At 56.2% G+C, this 12,210-nt stretch overlaps 1 protein-coding gene across 6 annotated transcripts in view; it reads right to left on the bottom strand.

Annotated features, from left to right (window-relative positions):
* MYRF (myelin regulatory factor) overlaps positions 1–12,210 on the bottom strand; it is a 75,287-nt gene that overhangs the window by 28,725 nt on the left and 34,352 nt on the right. For 5 of the 6 annotated variants that reach the window (XM_074586486.1, XM_074586488.1, XM_074586487.1 and 2 more), the window contains 4 exons: positions 11,585–11,646; positions 4,780–5,089; positions 3,603–3,775; positions 3,167–3,290 (listed from right to left, as the gene is read on the bottom strand). In XM_074586486.1, the coding sequence (XP_074442587.1) occupies positions 3,167–3,290; positions 3,603–3,775; positions 4,780–5,089; positions 11,585–11,646 (669 nt within the window). The remainder of the gene's footprint in view (positions 1–3,166; positions 3,291–3,602; positions 3,776–4,779; positions 5,090–11,584; positions 11,647–12,210) is intronic. The other variant, XM_074586490.1, reaches the window with a different exon arrangement.

Genomic DNA, 12,210 nt, shown 5'->3' with positions numbered 1-12,210 from the left:
GGTTCTATGAAAAATATATTAAATAAAGTACTGACGGAGCCATTATTCCCCTAGCCCAACAGAAAGGGTCATGTTCATGGCATCCTGAAGGCTCAGTCTCCCTCCTTCACCCGCCTTTCCGGTCTTTTTTCTTAAGAACAAGAGGAGGAAAAATCAGATGATTCAGATGATTCAAATTCCTGGGGCTGTGAATAGGTTGTGGGCACCTGGATCCCAGCGGCAGGGGAAAAAAAAATATGTTCCCTGTAGGGGCAGGAAACTCTTAACAGCACTTACAAACTAGAGGAAAGCTTCCAGCAGCAAACAGACCGGGAACGGCTGGTCCTTGCTTTATCATCTCAGAGGAAACTGAATCGTGGAAATACTCACGGATGTCTAAGAGAGGGAGATCCCGCTCGATTGCTGAGTGCACCCAAAAGGCAGAAAGGAAGGGGGAGGCTCCTACCTGCTAGAACTTGGATTAGTCAACCTAAAAAATGCTGTTCTAGAAGAAGGAAGGGAAGATGGATCCTTTGGTGTTTCTCATAGCTATATTCTGGTGCATTGCCGTACCGGGAGCGCTAAGCGATCTTCCATTTAGAAGGAGATGTAGGTCCAGCTTGCACAGGCTCTCCTAGAGCTACCTGGCCTCAAACCCACCGCGAAGGAGGGAGAGTCCACCGGGATAGCGTGTAACTAAAAATCAATCGATCAACCCTTGACCTTAACCCTTAATTCTGGCCAAATCCAGTGCCACAACAAACGGGCACGTGGGTTCCTAAAATCTACATGAAGTCAGTTAAAAGGAATTTACTCATTACACAACGGGCTGATGACCTAAATGCCACCGAAGGAGGTTTGCTCTGGCTTTCGCCCTAAATCCTAAAAGCAGGTATTAGGCAAGCGATCCCAAGCGCGGATCCAAGGAACACGGCGGAGCAGGGCTGGGTTTTGCAGCAGCGAAAAGCCGCGGTTTGCAGGGCTCCAGCAAATTCTCTGCGCCCAGCAGAAAATATTGCGTGTTTTCCCTCGGCCAGGCACCCTGTACGATACCGGGGCGCAGGGGAAATCTCCGGAACCGGGGACTGCAACACCTGCAGACGCTCCGTGACAAGCTGAAAGAGCTGTGACGTGTTTGGGACGAGGGAGCGTTTACCCAGCGCAGGTAAACAGAGAGAGCTGGAAGGAAAAGGGGGGGACTCATTATGTCCCAGAGAAAAGCGAGGCCGTGCGAAAGGTCTGCTCCCGCGAGGCGCGGGGCTCTTTGGACCCTGCTGACTACACAAGGTGCTGTTTTGTGCCGCTGCCACGGCGTGAAAGCCCTGCGGAGATTGACGGGGGTAGAGAGGCCACCCCAGGGACTTACAGGTTGTGGCCAACTGTTGCCTGAGCTAGAGAAGGGGGGGTCTGCTTCTCCTGGTGCTTCCGCTTCTCAGAAACCCTTTGATATGGGGCAAAGATAGTGAGGGTCATGGTTGGGGGCAGTTCTGGCACAAAACCAGAGTCTGGGAGAGGCAAAAACAGCAGCAAAAGCCGAAGGTGTCTCTGTCAGGTGGGCAAACGGCAGCATCGCAACTGCCCAGTGACACCCAGGTCCCGGTTGAAAACCAAGCGATAGAGATGGCACGTCCAGACAGAGCTCAGAGGGGTTTGGAGCCAACACGAACACTGCCCTGGGTGGGAAAGCAGGAATTTGGGATTGCGGCGTGTTGTGTGCTCAGCGAGAGATGCTCAGCTTCCCCCACTCCCCCCAGCCTACAGAAAAGCAAACTGGTGGGGGAGAGCAGGGGCAGGGCTGCAGGACTGGACTTCGGAGCCGCTCATGAGTCCCCAGAAGCGGTTGATATCCCACCTGAAGGTGGGAGATGCTTCCTTTAGAGAAACAGTTCAGTAAAACAGAAGTAACCACCTCCCCAAGTTACCCCTCTCCTGCTGCGGGTGGGGAAAGGGCCACAGAAGTAAAATCAAATGTCACCAAAGAAGTAACCAACTCCAACAGCCGCCTCTCCGCAGGGGAACAACCCATAGCACGTCCCAGTCGCCACCAGGTCTGCGTTAGGGATGACCCAAGGAGCAGGAGATGTGTCTCCAGGAGGGCTGGGAGAACTCCCCTGCACGTCCCGGATCCCGCTCTGCCTCCACCACGGGCCTCGCCTGGGCTCCTTGGCTCCCATCCCGAGCACCATCTAGGCAAGGGCTGATAAGTCGTCTTGGGTGATTCGGTATCGCAGACACCAGAGCACCCGCTGCTCCCTGTCCCCCGAGAAAACCCCCACCAGCCCCTGGCTGTGCAGGAAGGGGAGGAGGGGAACCGGGGTGGGGGGGTTCGTTCGCTCGGCGAGCGGTTCCTGGAACCCAGCCTGCTGCTTGCCAGCTCTCTGTCACCTCCGAGGAATGCAGGGAGGATCCAGGGCGGTTTCCTCCTGAGCGCTCCTCTTTCCCTGCGCAGCTGGTCCACGCGCTGCCTCCACCCTCCTCTGCCCCAGCTTCTCCCTCCAGCCCCCAGCCCCACGCAGCCCCCCGAGCCCACCCTTCCACCCAGCTTCGGCCACCCCAGCTCTCCTCTCTGCCGCCTCCCTGCCCCTCCTGCCTTTCCTCAACCCCTTCCCTCTTCCTTTCTTTCTCTCCTCCTTTCCTCTTCTGCCCATCAACCACTCCCACTCCTCCTCCTCCTCCTCCTCCTCCTCAGGCTCCTCCACGCCGCTCTCAAGCTGCGCTGAAGTGGCTCTAGATTACCTCCAGTCATCCCTGCTATGCATCGTCTAGGAAATCCTAATGCTTGTTTTAAAATCCGGGACCTTGGTAAGCCTGGGCAGGAGGAAAAGGTGCTGCTGGTCCAACCCATGGTGAGGGCAAGGCTGAATTTGCCAATCCAACCCTCCAGGGCAGACCAAGGTCTAAGTGGCTGCCAAACTGTCACCAAAGCCGCCGAACCGCCTTCTGCTGGCTCCTACAGAGCCAGCCCCGTTTCTTAGCCCTCCATCAGCCCTGCAAAAGTGCAGAGAAGTAACTTTCCCTGTGGCAAAGGTACGGTGGGGAGAATATCTCCACCACAGCATGACGGGAGAGGACATGGGGGAGCCCAGGAAGATCCTTGTCCCATCGTGTGAGTATGATCCCCCAGTCCCCTGCCACCGACACACAAAAGGCGAATCTGCCTTTCTCCAAAGGCGGGTGAATGACTCACAGTTCTTTGTAGTTGGCATCATACAGGGTTGCCCACTTGTTCTGTTGATGTGGCTGCCACTTTATAGACTGGTAGTTGGGATCCAAGTAGGAGCCGTTCAAGCTGTCGTTGTCTTGAATCAGGCCTGCCGTGAGGGGAAAATACCTGTTTCAATCACCCCGACAAGAGCGTTTGGCTGCGTAAGAGCAGAAGGAAGCGACTGGCATTGCGCAGCCAGCCTGAAGCTTGCCAGGGCACCACCACGGGCATGAGATCTGGGCTCCTGGGAGCCCAGCCAGGATGAGCCCCACTGCTTGGCACCCCCTGAGGTGGCCACATCCCCTCCTCCCAAGCCCCCTGGTCCAGCGGGGTGCCCGGGCTGGCAGCAGGGGTTTGGTTTTTTTGCATGCTGGGGGTATTAAGGGGGAAGGGGATGGGGTGGGCAAAAACCACATACCTGGTGAGAGCGCTCCCGGCTGGTGCCAGGGAGGCGTTTGGACTCTGTCAGGGTTGAGTGGCACGGACCCCATACCTGGCTCCTGCTTTATCAGCCCGTTGAGCATCTGTGCATTGAGGGTGTTGGGGGGCGACTCAGAGTGTTTCCGCTTCTTGGCAGGGTGCACCGGGAGGCTGCGGAGACCCGCAGGACAGCGAAGGCTGAGCAGGAAAGCCCGAGGTGGGGAGGTAACAGCCCCACAGCCCGCGACCAGGAAAGAGCTGGGATCTCACATGAAAACCTTCATGCGGGGAACCTCCATGAACACCTTCTTCATGCGGGGAGCCACGGGCTCGTTCAGGACTATCATCACCTTCTGCCGCCAGGCTTTGCCCACCCTCCCTGTGACCGCCAAGCTCTGCGCCATCCCTGCACTGAGCCACGTCTTTGCTGTCCTCTTGTCTGTCCCCACCGCCCAACTCCGAGCCACGCAAAAACCCTTCCCCACACTTAGGTCATCTCGTAGTATGGTTTGAGTTGGAAGGGACCTTAAATCACAGAATCGTAGAATGGTTTGGGTTGGAAGGGACCTTAAAGGTCGTCTAGTTCCAACTCCCCTGCCCTGGGTGGGGACACCTCCCACCAGCCCAAGTTGCTCCAAGCCCCGTCCAACCTGGCCTTGAACCCCTCCAGGGATGGGGCAGCCACAGCTTCTCTGGGCAACCTGGGCCAGGGGCTCACCACCCTCAGAGTGAAAAATTCCTTCCTGAGATCCCATCCAAATCTCCCCTCTTTTGGTTTAAACCCATTCCCCCTCGTCCCACGGCTCCCCTCCCTGATCCAGAGTCCCTCCCCAGCTTTCCTGGAGCCCCTTGAGGACCTGGAAGGGGCTGGAAGGTCTCCCTGGAGCCTTCTCTTCTCCAGGCTGAACCCCCCCAGCTCTCTCAGCCTGTCCTCCCAGCAGAGGGGCTCCAGCCCTCCCAGCATCTCCGGGGCCTCCTCTGGCCCCGCTCCACATCTCCAGCTCAATGCCTCCCCAGCTCGCTCCCACAGACCCAGGGCACGCTCCTTAACTTGCCATTAAACCCAGTCATTCTGCTCACGCACTCCGCGAGCCTCCAGCTCCCATTCCCTCCTTCCCCCGCTTCCCCACACCACGCAAATAACGCTGAAAAGCCCCAGCGCCCCGAGGCCTTACTCTGCTCCGTGCTGCTGGAGTAGCTGGTGCAGCATCTGCGACTGCTGGGCATGGTGGAGGTCGGCAGGCGCCATGCCCTGCCCCATGCCGTAGGGTGGCATCAGGGGCTCGGCCTTCATGAACATGTCCCGCTGCAGGCCGGGGTAGTGGGGGTTGTGCTGCTGCTGGTGCGGGTGGGGGGGCGGCGGTGGCGGGGGACCCTGCAGGTGGGGAGGCGGAGGGGGAGGTGGCGGAGGAGGGTGCTCCAGGCGAGAAGGGGGAGTCATGTGGCACATGTTCTCGGGGGTCATGGTCCGGAGGAGGTGAGGATCTTGAAAGAGAGAAGGAGGAACAGCTGTTAGACCTGCAGGTAGGGCCGCGCACTGCGTGTCCTAAGTCTGTGACCAGCACAGACACAGCACCCCTCTCCTCCTGGGCCATCCCAGCCATGGTTATCTCCATGAACCCATTGAATCATAGAATGGTTTGGGTTGGAAGGGACCTTAAAGGTCGTCTAGTTCCAACTCCCCTGCCCTGGGCAGGGACACCTCCCACCAGCCCAGGTTGCTCCAAGCCCCGTCCAACCTGGCCTTGAACCCCTCCAGGGATGGGGCAGCCACAGCTTCTCTGGGCAACCTGGCCCAGGGGCTCACCACCCTCACACCAAAGAATTTCTTCCCAATATCTCATCCAAATCTCCCCTCTTTCAGTGGAAAACCCTTCCCCCTCGTCCCACGGCTCCCCTCCCTGATCCAGAGTCCCTCCCCAGCTTTCCCGGAGCCCCTCGAGGGCCTGGAAGGTCTCCCCAGAGCCTTCTCTTCTCCAGGCTGAACCCCCCCAGCTCTCTCAGCCTGTCCTCCCAGCAGAGGGGCTCCAGCCCTCCCAGCATCTCCGGGGCCTCCTCTGGCCCCGCTCCAACAGCTCCGTGTCCTTCCTGTGCTGAGGACTCCAAAGCTGGACACAGGACTCCAAATGGGAACCCACACCTCCCTGCCTCTTCTGCCTGGCCTCAGCACGGCTGTGTCCCCTCAGCCACCCCATCTGCCTTGCAATGGCCGCCTTGCCCTGCACTGACTTCTCCTCCCACGTTCCTTAACGGCCTCAGCACCCCACAGACACCTCCAGCATTCCCCAGCATGAGAACCAGAGCGGTGCTTCCCTTCTCATGTCAGCAGCCTTGGCTGTCAACTTCAGACAGTCTTTCCACCTGATATCTCCAGAGCAAGCACACCACATGGTGCTAGCTGGCCAGCTGATCAAGGGACATACAACACTACGAAACCGCGTGTCTCGCACCATACATCTTCTGGGAGGGGGAAGCACAAAGGAAGCAGGCAAGACCAGCACCTCGAAGTTCAAAGAACCCATGTTCAAAGAACCAATATTCAAAGGGCAACCAGTTCCTCAGACTGAGGGACGACAGGGAAGATTCCCAGAAACATTCCTGATATTTGCGTGGATGCTCTGCAGTGAAAACACGTCTTTTGGAATTCCCAGGCAGCTTTTGTGTCAGTTTTGTCTCTCCTTTCAAACAGAAAACCCGTCAACCACAATATTCCTGTAGGACCAAGGAACTGCCCGGACCAAGAAAGCACAGCTGGTGGCAAAGGTCCAACAGTCAGCAACAGGGTCTGAACCCTGTGCCTGGAAATGCAAAGCTGGAGAGAAAGCACCTGAACTTTGCCAAATTTTACTGATTCTGGGCATCACCCAAGAAAAGTGTCCGGTAATATGCTCTTCTGGCGAGGAAGACCCACTTTATGATGCCAGAGCTCCTTGTAGCTGTGGGCCACAACACCCGGCCAAGAAACCAGACCAACAGAGCGTTGAGAAGCCAAGGGTGGGATTCACCCCACAGGGCACGGGGTCGCAGCTCAGTCCATTGCCTGGTCTCCTCTATAGTCCCAGCAGAGAGATGTCCCCAGGATGCCCAGCCTGGGCCAGAGGCACCAAAGGTGGCTTGTCACTGTGCTGGAATGCAGGGACACTTGCTGTGCTCTTCTCCAACGAGAGCAGAGACAGGCATGGGAACAACTAGAGAAAAGCAGAGACAACTGAACCACCTGAATTACAGAATGGTTTGGGTGGGAAGGGACCTTAAAGGTCGTCTAGTGCCAACTCCCCTGCCCTGGGCAGGGACACCTCCCACCAGCCCAGGTTGCTCCAAGCCCCATCCAACCTGGCCTTGAACCCCTCCAGGGATGGGGCAGCCACAGCTTCTCTGGGCAACATGGGCCAGGGGCTCACCACCCTCACAGCCAAGAATTTCTTCCCGATATCTCATCCAAATCTCCCCTCTTGCAGTGGAAAACCCTTCCCCCTCGTCCCACGGCTCCCCTCCCTGCTCCAGAGTCCCTCCCCAGCTTTCCTGGAGCCCCTTGAGGGACTGGAAGGGGCTCTAAGGTTTCCCTGGAGCCTTCTCTTCTCCGGGCTGAACAACGCCAGCTCATCAGCATCACCCCTGAGGATTTCTGTGGGGGCATTTGCTTGGTTGGGTGTTTGTTTTTTGTGGTTTTTTTTTAAATTTAAACCAGAAGGAGACTTTGATCTCTAAATTTAAATAAACAAAAATGGACATTCAAATACGATCCTGCCTTTCTCCTCCTCTCTTTGGAACTGGATACTAAAGCCATGCCATGATTAGGGTCGATTTGACTACAGCACCATCAAAAGAAATGCTTGGCGTGCGGAGGGGAATGCAAATCCACCTCCCTTTCTGCAGCTGCTTAGGCTTCCAGCTGGCCAAAAGCGCAATAAAGAGCAATGTCAGAGCTCAGCTGAGGGCTCTAATTAGAACCAAAAACGTTGGACTCGATGATCTCAAAGGTCCCTTCCAACCTGGACAATTCTATGTTTCTATGAAAACATTTCTGGAGGCTGAGAGCAAAAAGTAAAGTGTATGAAGGAAAGCAAGATGGTTGAATCTCACCCAACGTGCCTCAAGAACGACTAGAAATGAGGGATTTGACCAAAGGATATAACAGGAATGATTTTACTAAAGAAAAAACACAGCGTTGGTGAGAAAAGTCGATGCGCTGACATGACCTGAACAGGCTCAGTGCTCGTCCCAGCTGGAGCAGGACGTGATTTCCGCCTTCTCCGTACCCAGGTCTTTGTGTGACAGGTCTACTGAAGGACTGGTCACGCTGGTGACCACAGCGACGAAGTTTTAACACCCCGCTCAGCAGAACTCAGCCCTAATGACGGGATTAAATGCCTACTCAAAATTTACGGGAATCATCAGCGTTGGCATCATTTCGGCAGCTTATTTTTAATGTTTTAAACCACCCTAAAAAAGAACGAGCTTGTGCCACCAGCACGTGGAAGGCAAAGATCCGAGTCTGCTGAATTGCAACGGTCTCTTATTCCAGCTTCTCTATTCTCACCGCAAAAGCTGTAAAATGGAGAAAAAAAACTGGAAAGAGAAGAAACTTTTCACCTGGAACGTGCTTCTTCAGCAAAGTCAAACCCTTCCACCAGCAGATTCCGCAAGTGAAGAAACACAGTGGGAAAAATACAGGAAAACTGAAAGAACGATCACCGACTTTAGTGCAAGACAGACGAGAAACGAGCCGACAGGCCAAGAGCGAGAAAATACGTGCACAGAAAAATCTCAATACTCCAGATTTTACACGCGGGAGAACCTTTTCAGAACGGTGCATGCTGAGAAAAACATGACCTTTACAAATTTACAGATTTTTACAAATCTGTAAGAATTTACGAATTCTCCCGTGAAAAATCTCCCAGGAAAATGTGAATGAACGTCCTGGAGATGTAGTTGAGGTTTTTTTATCAGTTTCTTCTCTTTCCAGTTTTTTTCTCCATTTTACAGCTTTTGCGGTGAGAATAGAGAAGCTGGAATAAGAGATCGTTGCAACTCAGCAGACTCGGATCTTTGCCTTCCACTTGCTGGTGGCACAAGCTCGTTCTTTTTTAGGGTGCATTAAAACACTAAAAATTAGAGGCATTGACAGGCAGCTCCTGGAGAAGGCGGTAACAGAAGCCTCATGGGGAAGTTCAACACCACTTCTGCATGGAAGTCCTTCCCTCCCATCCTGGCATTCAACCAGAAGATCTCAGTAGCGCTCCAAAAGCCTGTGCTTGCTCAGGAGTTTCGCAGCACGGGCCTTTAAACGACGGCAAAAAGATGAGATAAACTCACGTTCCCCTCCTGAGACCTCCCCAGGATCCGGCGCATCAAATCTGTGCCGACAAAGACAGGTTTGGTCAAAAAGCTGGTAGGGAGCCGGGTGCTGATGCCCAGCTGAAGCACAAAACCCAAGAGAAACTGGACCTCGCAGTCACCAAACACGCAGCTGAGCCCCTGCCTGGGAAAAGGCGCTCTTTGCTGGGATTCCTGCCCGTGGGAAACACGCAGCCTGGACGCCAGCCCCACCAAACCAACCTCCTCCCCCCTTTTCTTCGGCAGGACAAAGCCCATCCGCTCTCACAGCCTTCGCCGGATGGCTGGAGGTTGTGTCTGCATTAGTTCAGGTGTCCCCACGGGGTGCCAAGGTCCCTGCAGAAATGAGGGACTGACTCGTGGGGCACTTGGCCGTGGGGTATGGCCAAGGGGGAAGGGAGACCAGAAGCAACCTTCCTTCCTCCCCAAGGAGTTTCTTCCACCAAAGGAAACCAAGGGCTGGGAAGGGCCAGTGACTTTGCAGGTGTTCTAAGCGCAAGACAAAGCTTCTTTGCACCCCGCTGTGGACATCCCGTGAAGCACCAGCGAATTGCAGGAGGGAGAAAACACACCCAGGGACTGGCTGAGCCTGTCACAGACTCTGGGGACATGGAGGGGGCCAGCAGAGAAGGTATCTGCTGGGTCTCGGCCAGGCTGCTCCCCTAAGTTGGTGCCACCAGCCAGCCTTGAGCCACACTGGACCGGATGGACTTTGGTCTCAGAACAACCAACCAGTCCGTGGTTGACTAATGAGGCCAAAGCACTTGATCAGGAATCAGAAAACTCCTCCCGTTGCAAGGTCTGGAAAAGCGCAACGTATTTACACTGAGCCCTCCTCCTGAAGGCTGCCGGGGCAGGGACGCTGCCACCCATCCACCCATTCTTCTCCCTTCCAAGGCTTTCTGCTACCCGCCAACATCTCTCAGTGCCCATTTTTCCAGCACAAATCGAACTGGAATCCTCTGCCCGTGCTCCCAGGCAGGCCTGCCTGCCTTCTGGAGCTGTCTCAGGGACAGCCCAGCCGAGCGCTAGGGCTCCAGGGAGGAAGGGAGGTCTCCATCCTCAGGACCAAAGAGCAGCCTTGCTTTCAAGCAACGGCCAGGGCTGAGAGGTGACATCGCTGGGACAGGGCGTCTCTCTGTTTTTCAGCTGGGTAGCGATGGTGCCGGGCACGACATCCCCCTTACCCAGTTCTGCTCCTGCCTCCCTGACCAGCACTCAACTTCCAGCCCTGTAACTGGGGGCAAAGACTCGCACGGCTCAACAACGCAACGACTGGGCAGCTTCGGCACCGCTCGGCCAAGCTGACGGATACAGATTCCAAACAACCCTCGGAGACCAAGCCCCGCACAGCAAGAAATGCATCTTTACATCCTCTTAAGTGAACATCCTGCCCCTGCAGCACGTTCAGCCTTGGCACTGGTGGCTCCAGTGCAAGCTGGGAGACCTCGTCCAACTTTCAAGGGACAACCCACGAACAAGCGTCCAAGAACGTGCCCCGGCAGCAGACACTGCATCTTCACCCTGGCCACAGCACGTCGCAATTTCCACGAGCTTCTAACCAGGGTGGGGACAGGGGCTGATGCTCCGTGCTCCCAGCTCCAGGGAAAAACCAGGTCTGGGAATCTGGTCCTTCCCTCGCGAGGAAGGAGCCGCTTTGTGGGTCTTCTCCTCCCCAAGCAGAGGTGCTGCTGCTCTGCCAGCACGTCAAAGCAGCTCTCCCCGTGGTGAGCAACCCGGCCTCTTTGTTATATTTAAGGAAGGGCCAGGAGGAATTCCAGGGATTTTTTTTTTTTTAGCAAGATAAACAGAACTCTTGACCTCTTCCATAAAAAAAAAAAGAGCAGGCGCTGTTCCTGGTGGGGACTGGGCTGGAGCCTGGGGAAGAGGGTGCTGCTGCCGAGGGGGAAGGGAGACCAGAAGCAACCCTCCTTCCTCCCCAAGGAGTTTCTTCCACCAAAGAGCAGTGAAGGTCACCAGAGGAACCAACTAACGCTCGGTGGCTTCCCCAGGTGGGGCCAGGAGGGTCTGGCTGTGACCTTGCCTGCACCTTGGCGGGGGGGACACCCAGCTCTCTCTGCCCTTTGCAGGGGGAGCAGCAGACCCCCAGGATCGGCGGGGGGCGGGAGGGGAGAAAAGGCTGGGAAGGAACTTACTGCTGAACGGCGGGTTCATTTCTGCCTCCCGGAGCCGGGCTCCATGTCAGGGACGCTCTCACACCCCTCGCCTTTCGCTCCCCCGAGGCGGAGGGCAGGAGAAGGAGACTCGCAGGCTCCGCATCCCACCCTGCCCGGGGTCGGGGCTGGGGGGGGGGACACGACAAGCCACACGCACCGGTCTCTCCCCCGTGGCAGTGGATTCCCACCTCGCCTTCTCTCCCGTTCCCTCGCTCGCTCGCTCTCCCCCCTTCCAAAGACCAGCAGCCGAACAATAGGCGAAAGTCTAGGGATATTTACTAACTGATAATCTCCCCACGTATTGCAGCCGCCTGTTTTCTCCCGTCTGATAAAGATTTCAGAGCCAACCACTTTCCCAGAAGAAAGAGGGGGAGGATGTCGGGTTTGGGGTTTGGATTATTTTTTTTTTTTTTTTTTACCCCCCCTGCCCCCCCTTCCCCTCCTCCTCTCTCTTTTAAGCACTTACCATTCACCTGCTGAGGGGAGTAGGCTTCTGATCCGGAGTCCGGGGGAGAGTCAGGTAAAGTGCTGCGGAGCAACGGGGAAAGAGAAGGGAAGGTCATTTTAAACCAAACTTCCAGCACAACCCATAGGTCCAGTTTGATCCAAGCAGCCTCCAGGCTCCGGTTGGAAATCCCAGCTGTGGCTGCAGCACATCCCCGTCACCCCGGGGGACGAGCTCGGGGCTGTCGCCGCTCCCCCCCAGAGGGACCTCAGGAGCAGGGACACACGTTTTGCTGACCCGCCGAGGAGACCTCCAGTTAAAAGAAGCCAACCAGAAGTTTATCCGTCCCCCGAGAGAAAGACCGTGTGCTTCACCGCGGGTATGTGGGAAGCTCTGGGGCAACCGGGGCTGGGACCTGGGGTCTGATTCCCAAAAGCGAAGGCTGGGATGCCCAGGGGATGGATTCTGCCTTGTGCCCTGTACCAACCTGAGCACCACCACAGCTGCTGGCTGTATCACCCTGGCTCTACACCAACGCCGCCAGGATTTGGCCCCGATGGCAAAACGTCCCCAGATAAAAGGGGGAGCTCTCAGCTGCCTTCTCCAGAACGAATACGGCTTGGGGACAGCAGGACTGAGGACCAGCC

Source organism: Larus michahellis, chromosome 4, assembly GCF_964199755.1.
Source record: "Larus michahellis chromosome 4, bLarMic1.1, whole genome shotgun sequence".
NCBI lineage: Eukaryota > Metazoa > Chordata > Aves > Charadriiformes > Laridae > Larus > Larus michahellis.
This window is presented reverse-complemented; position numbering and strand designations above follow the sequence as displayed.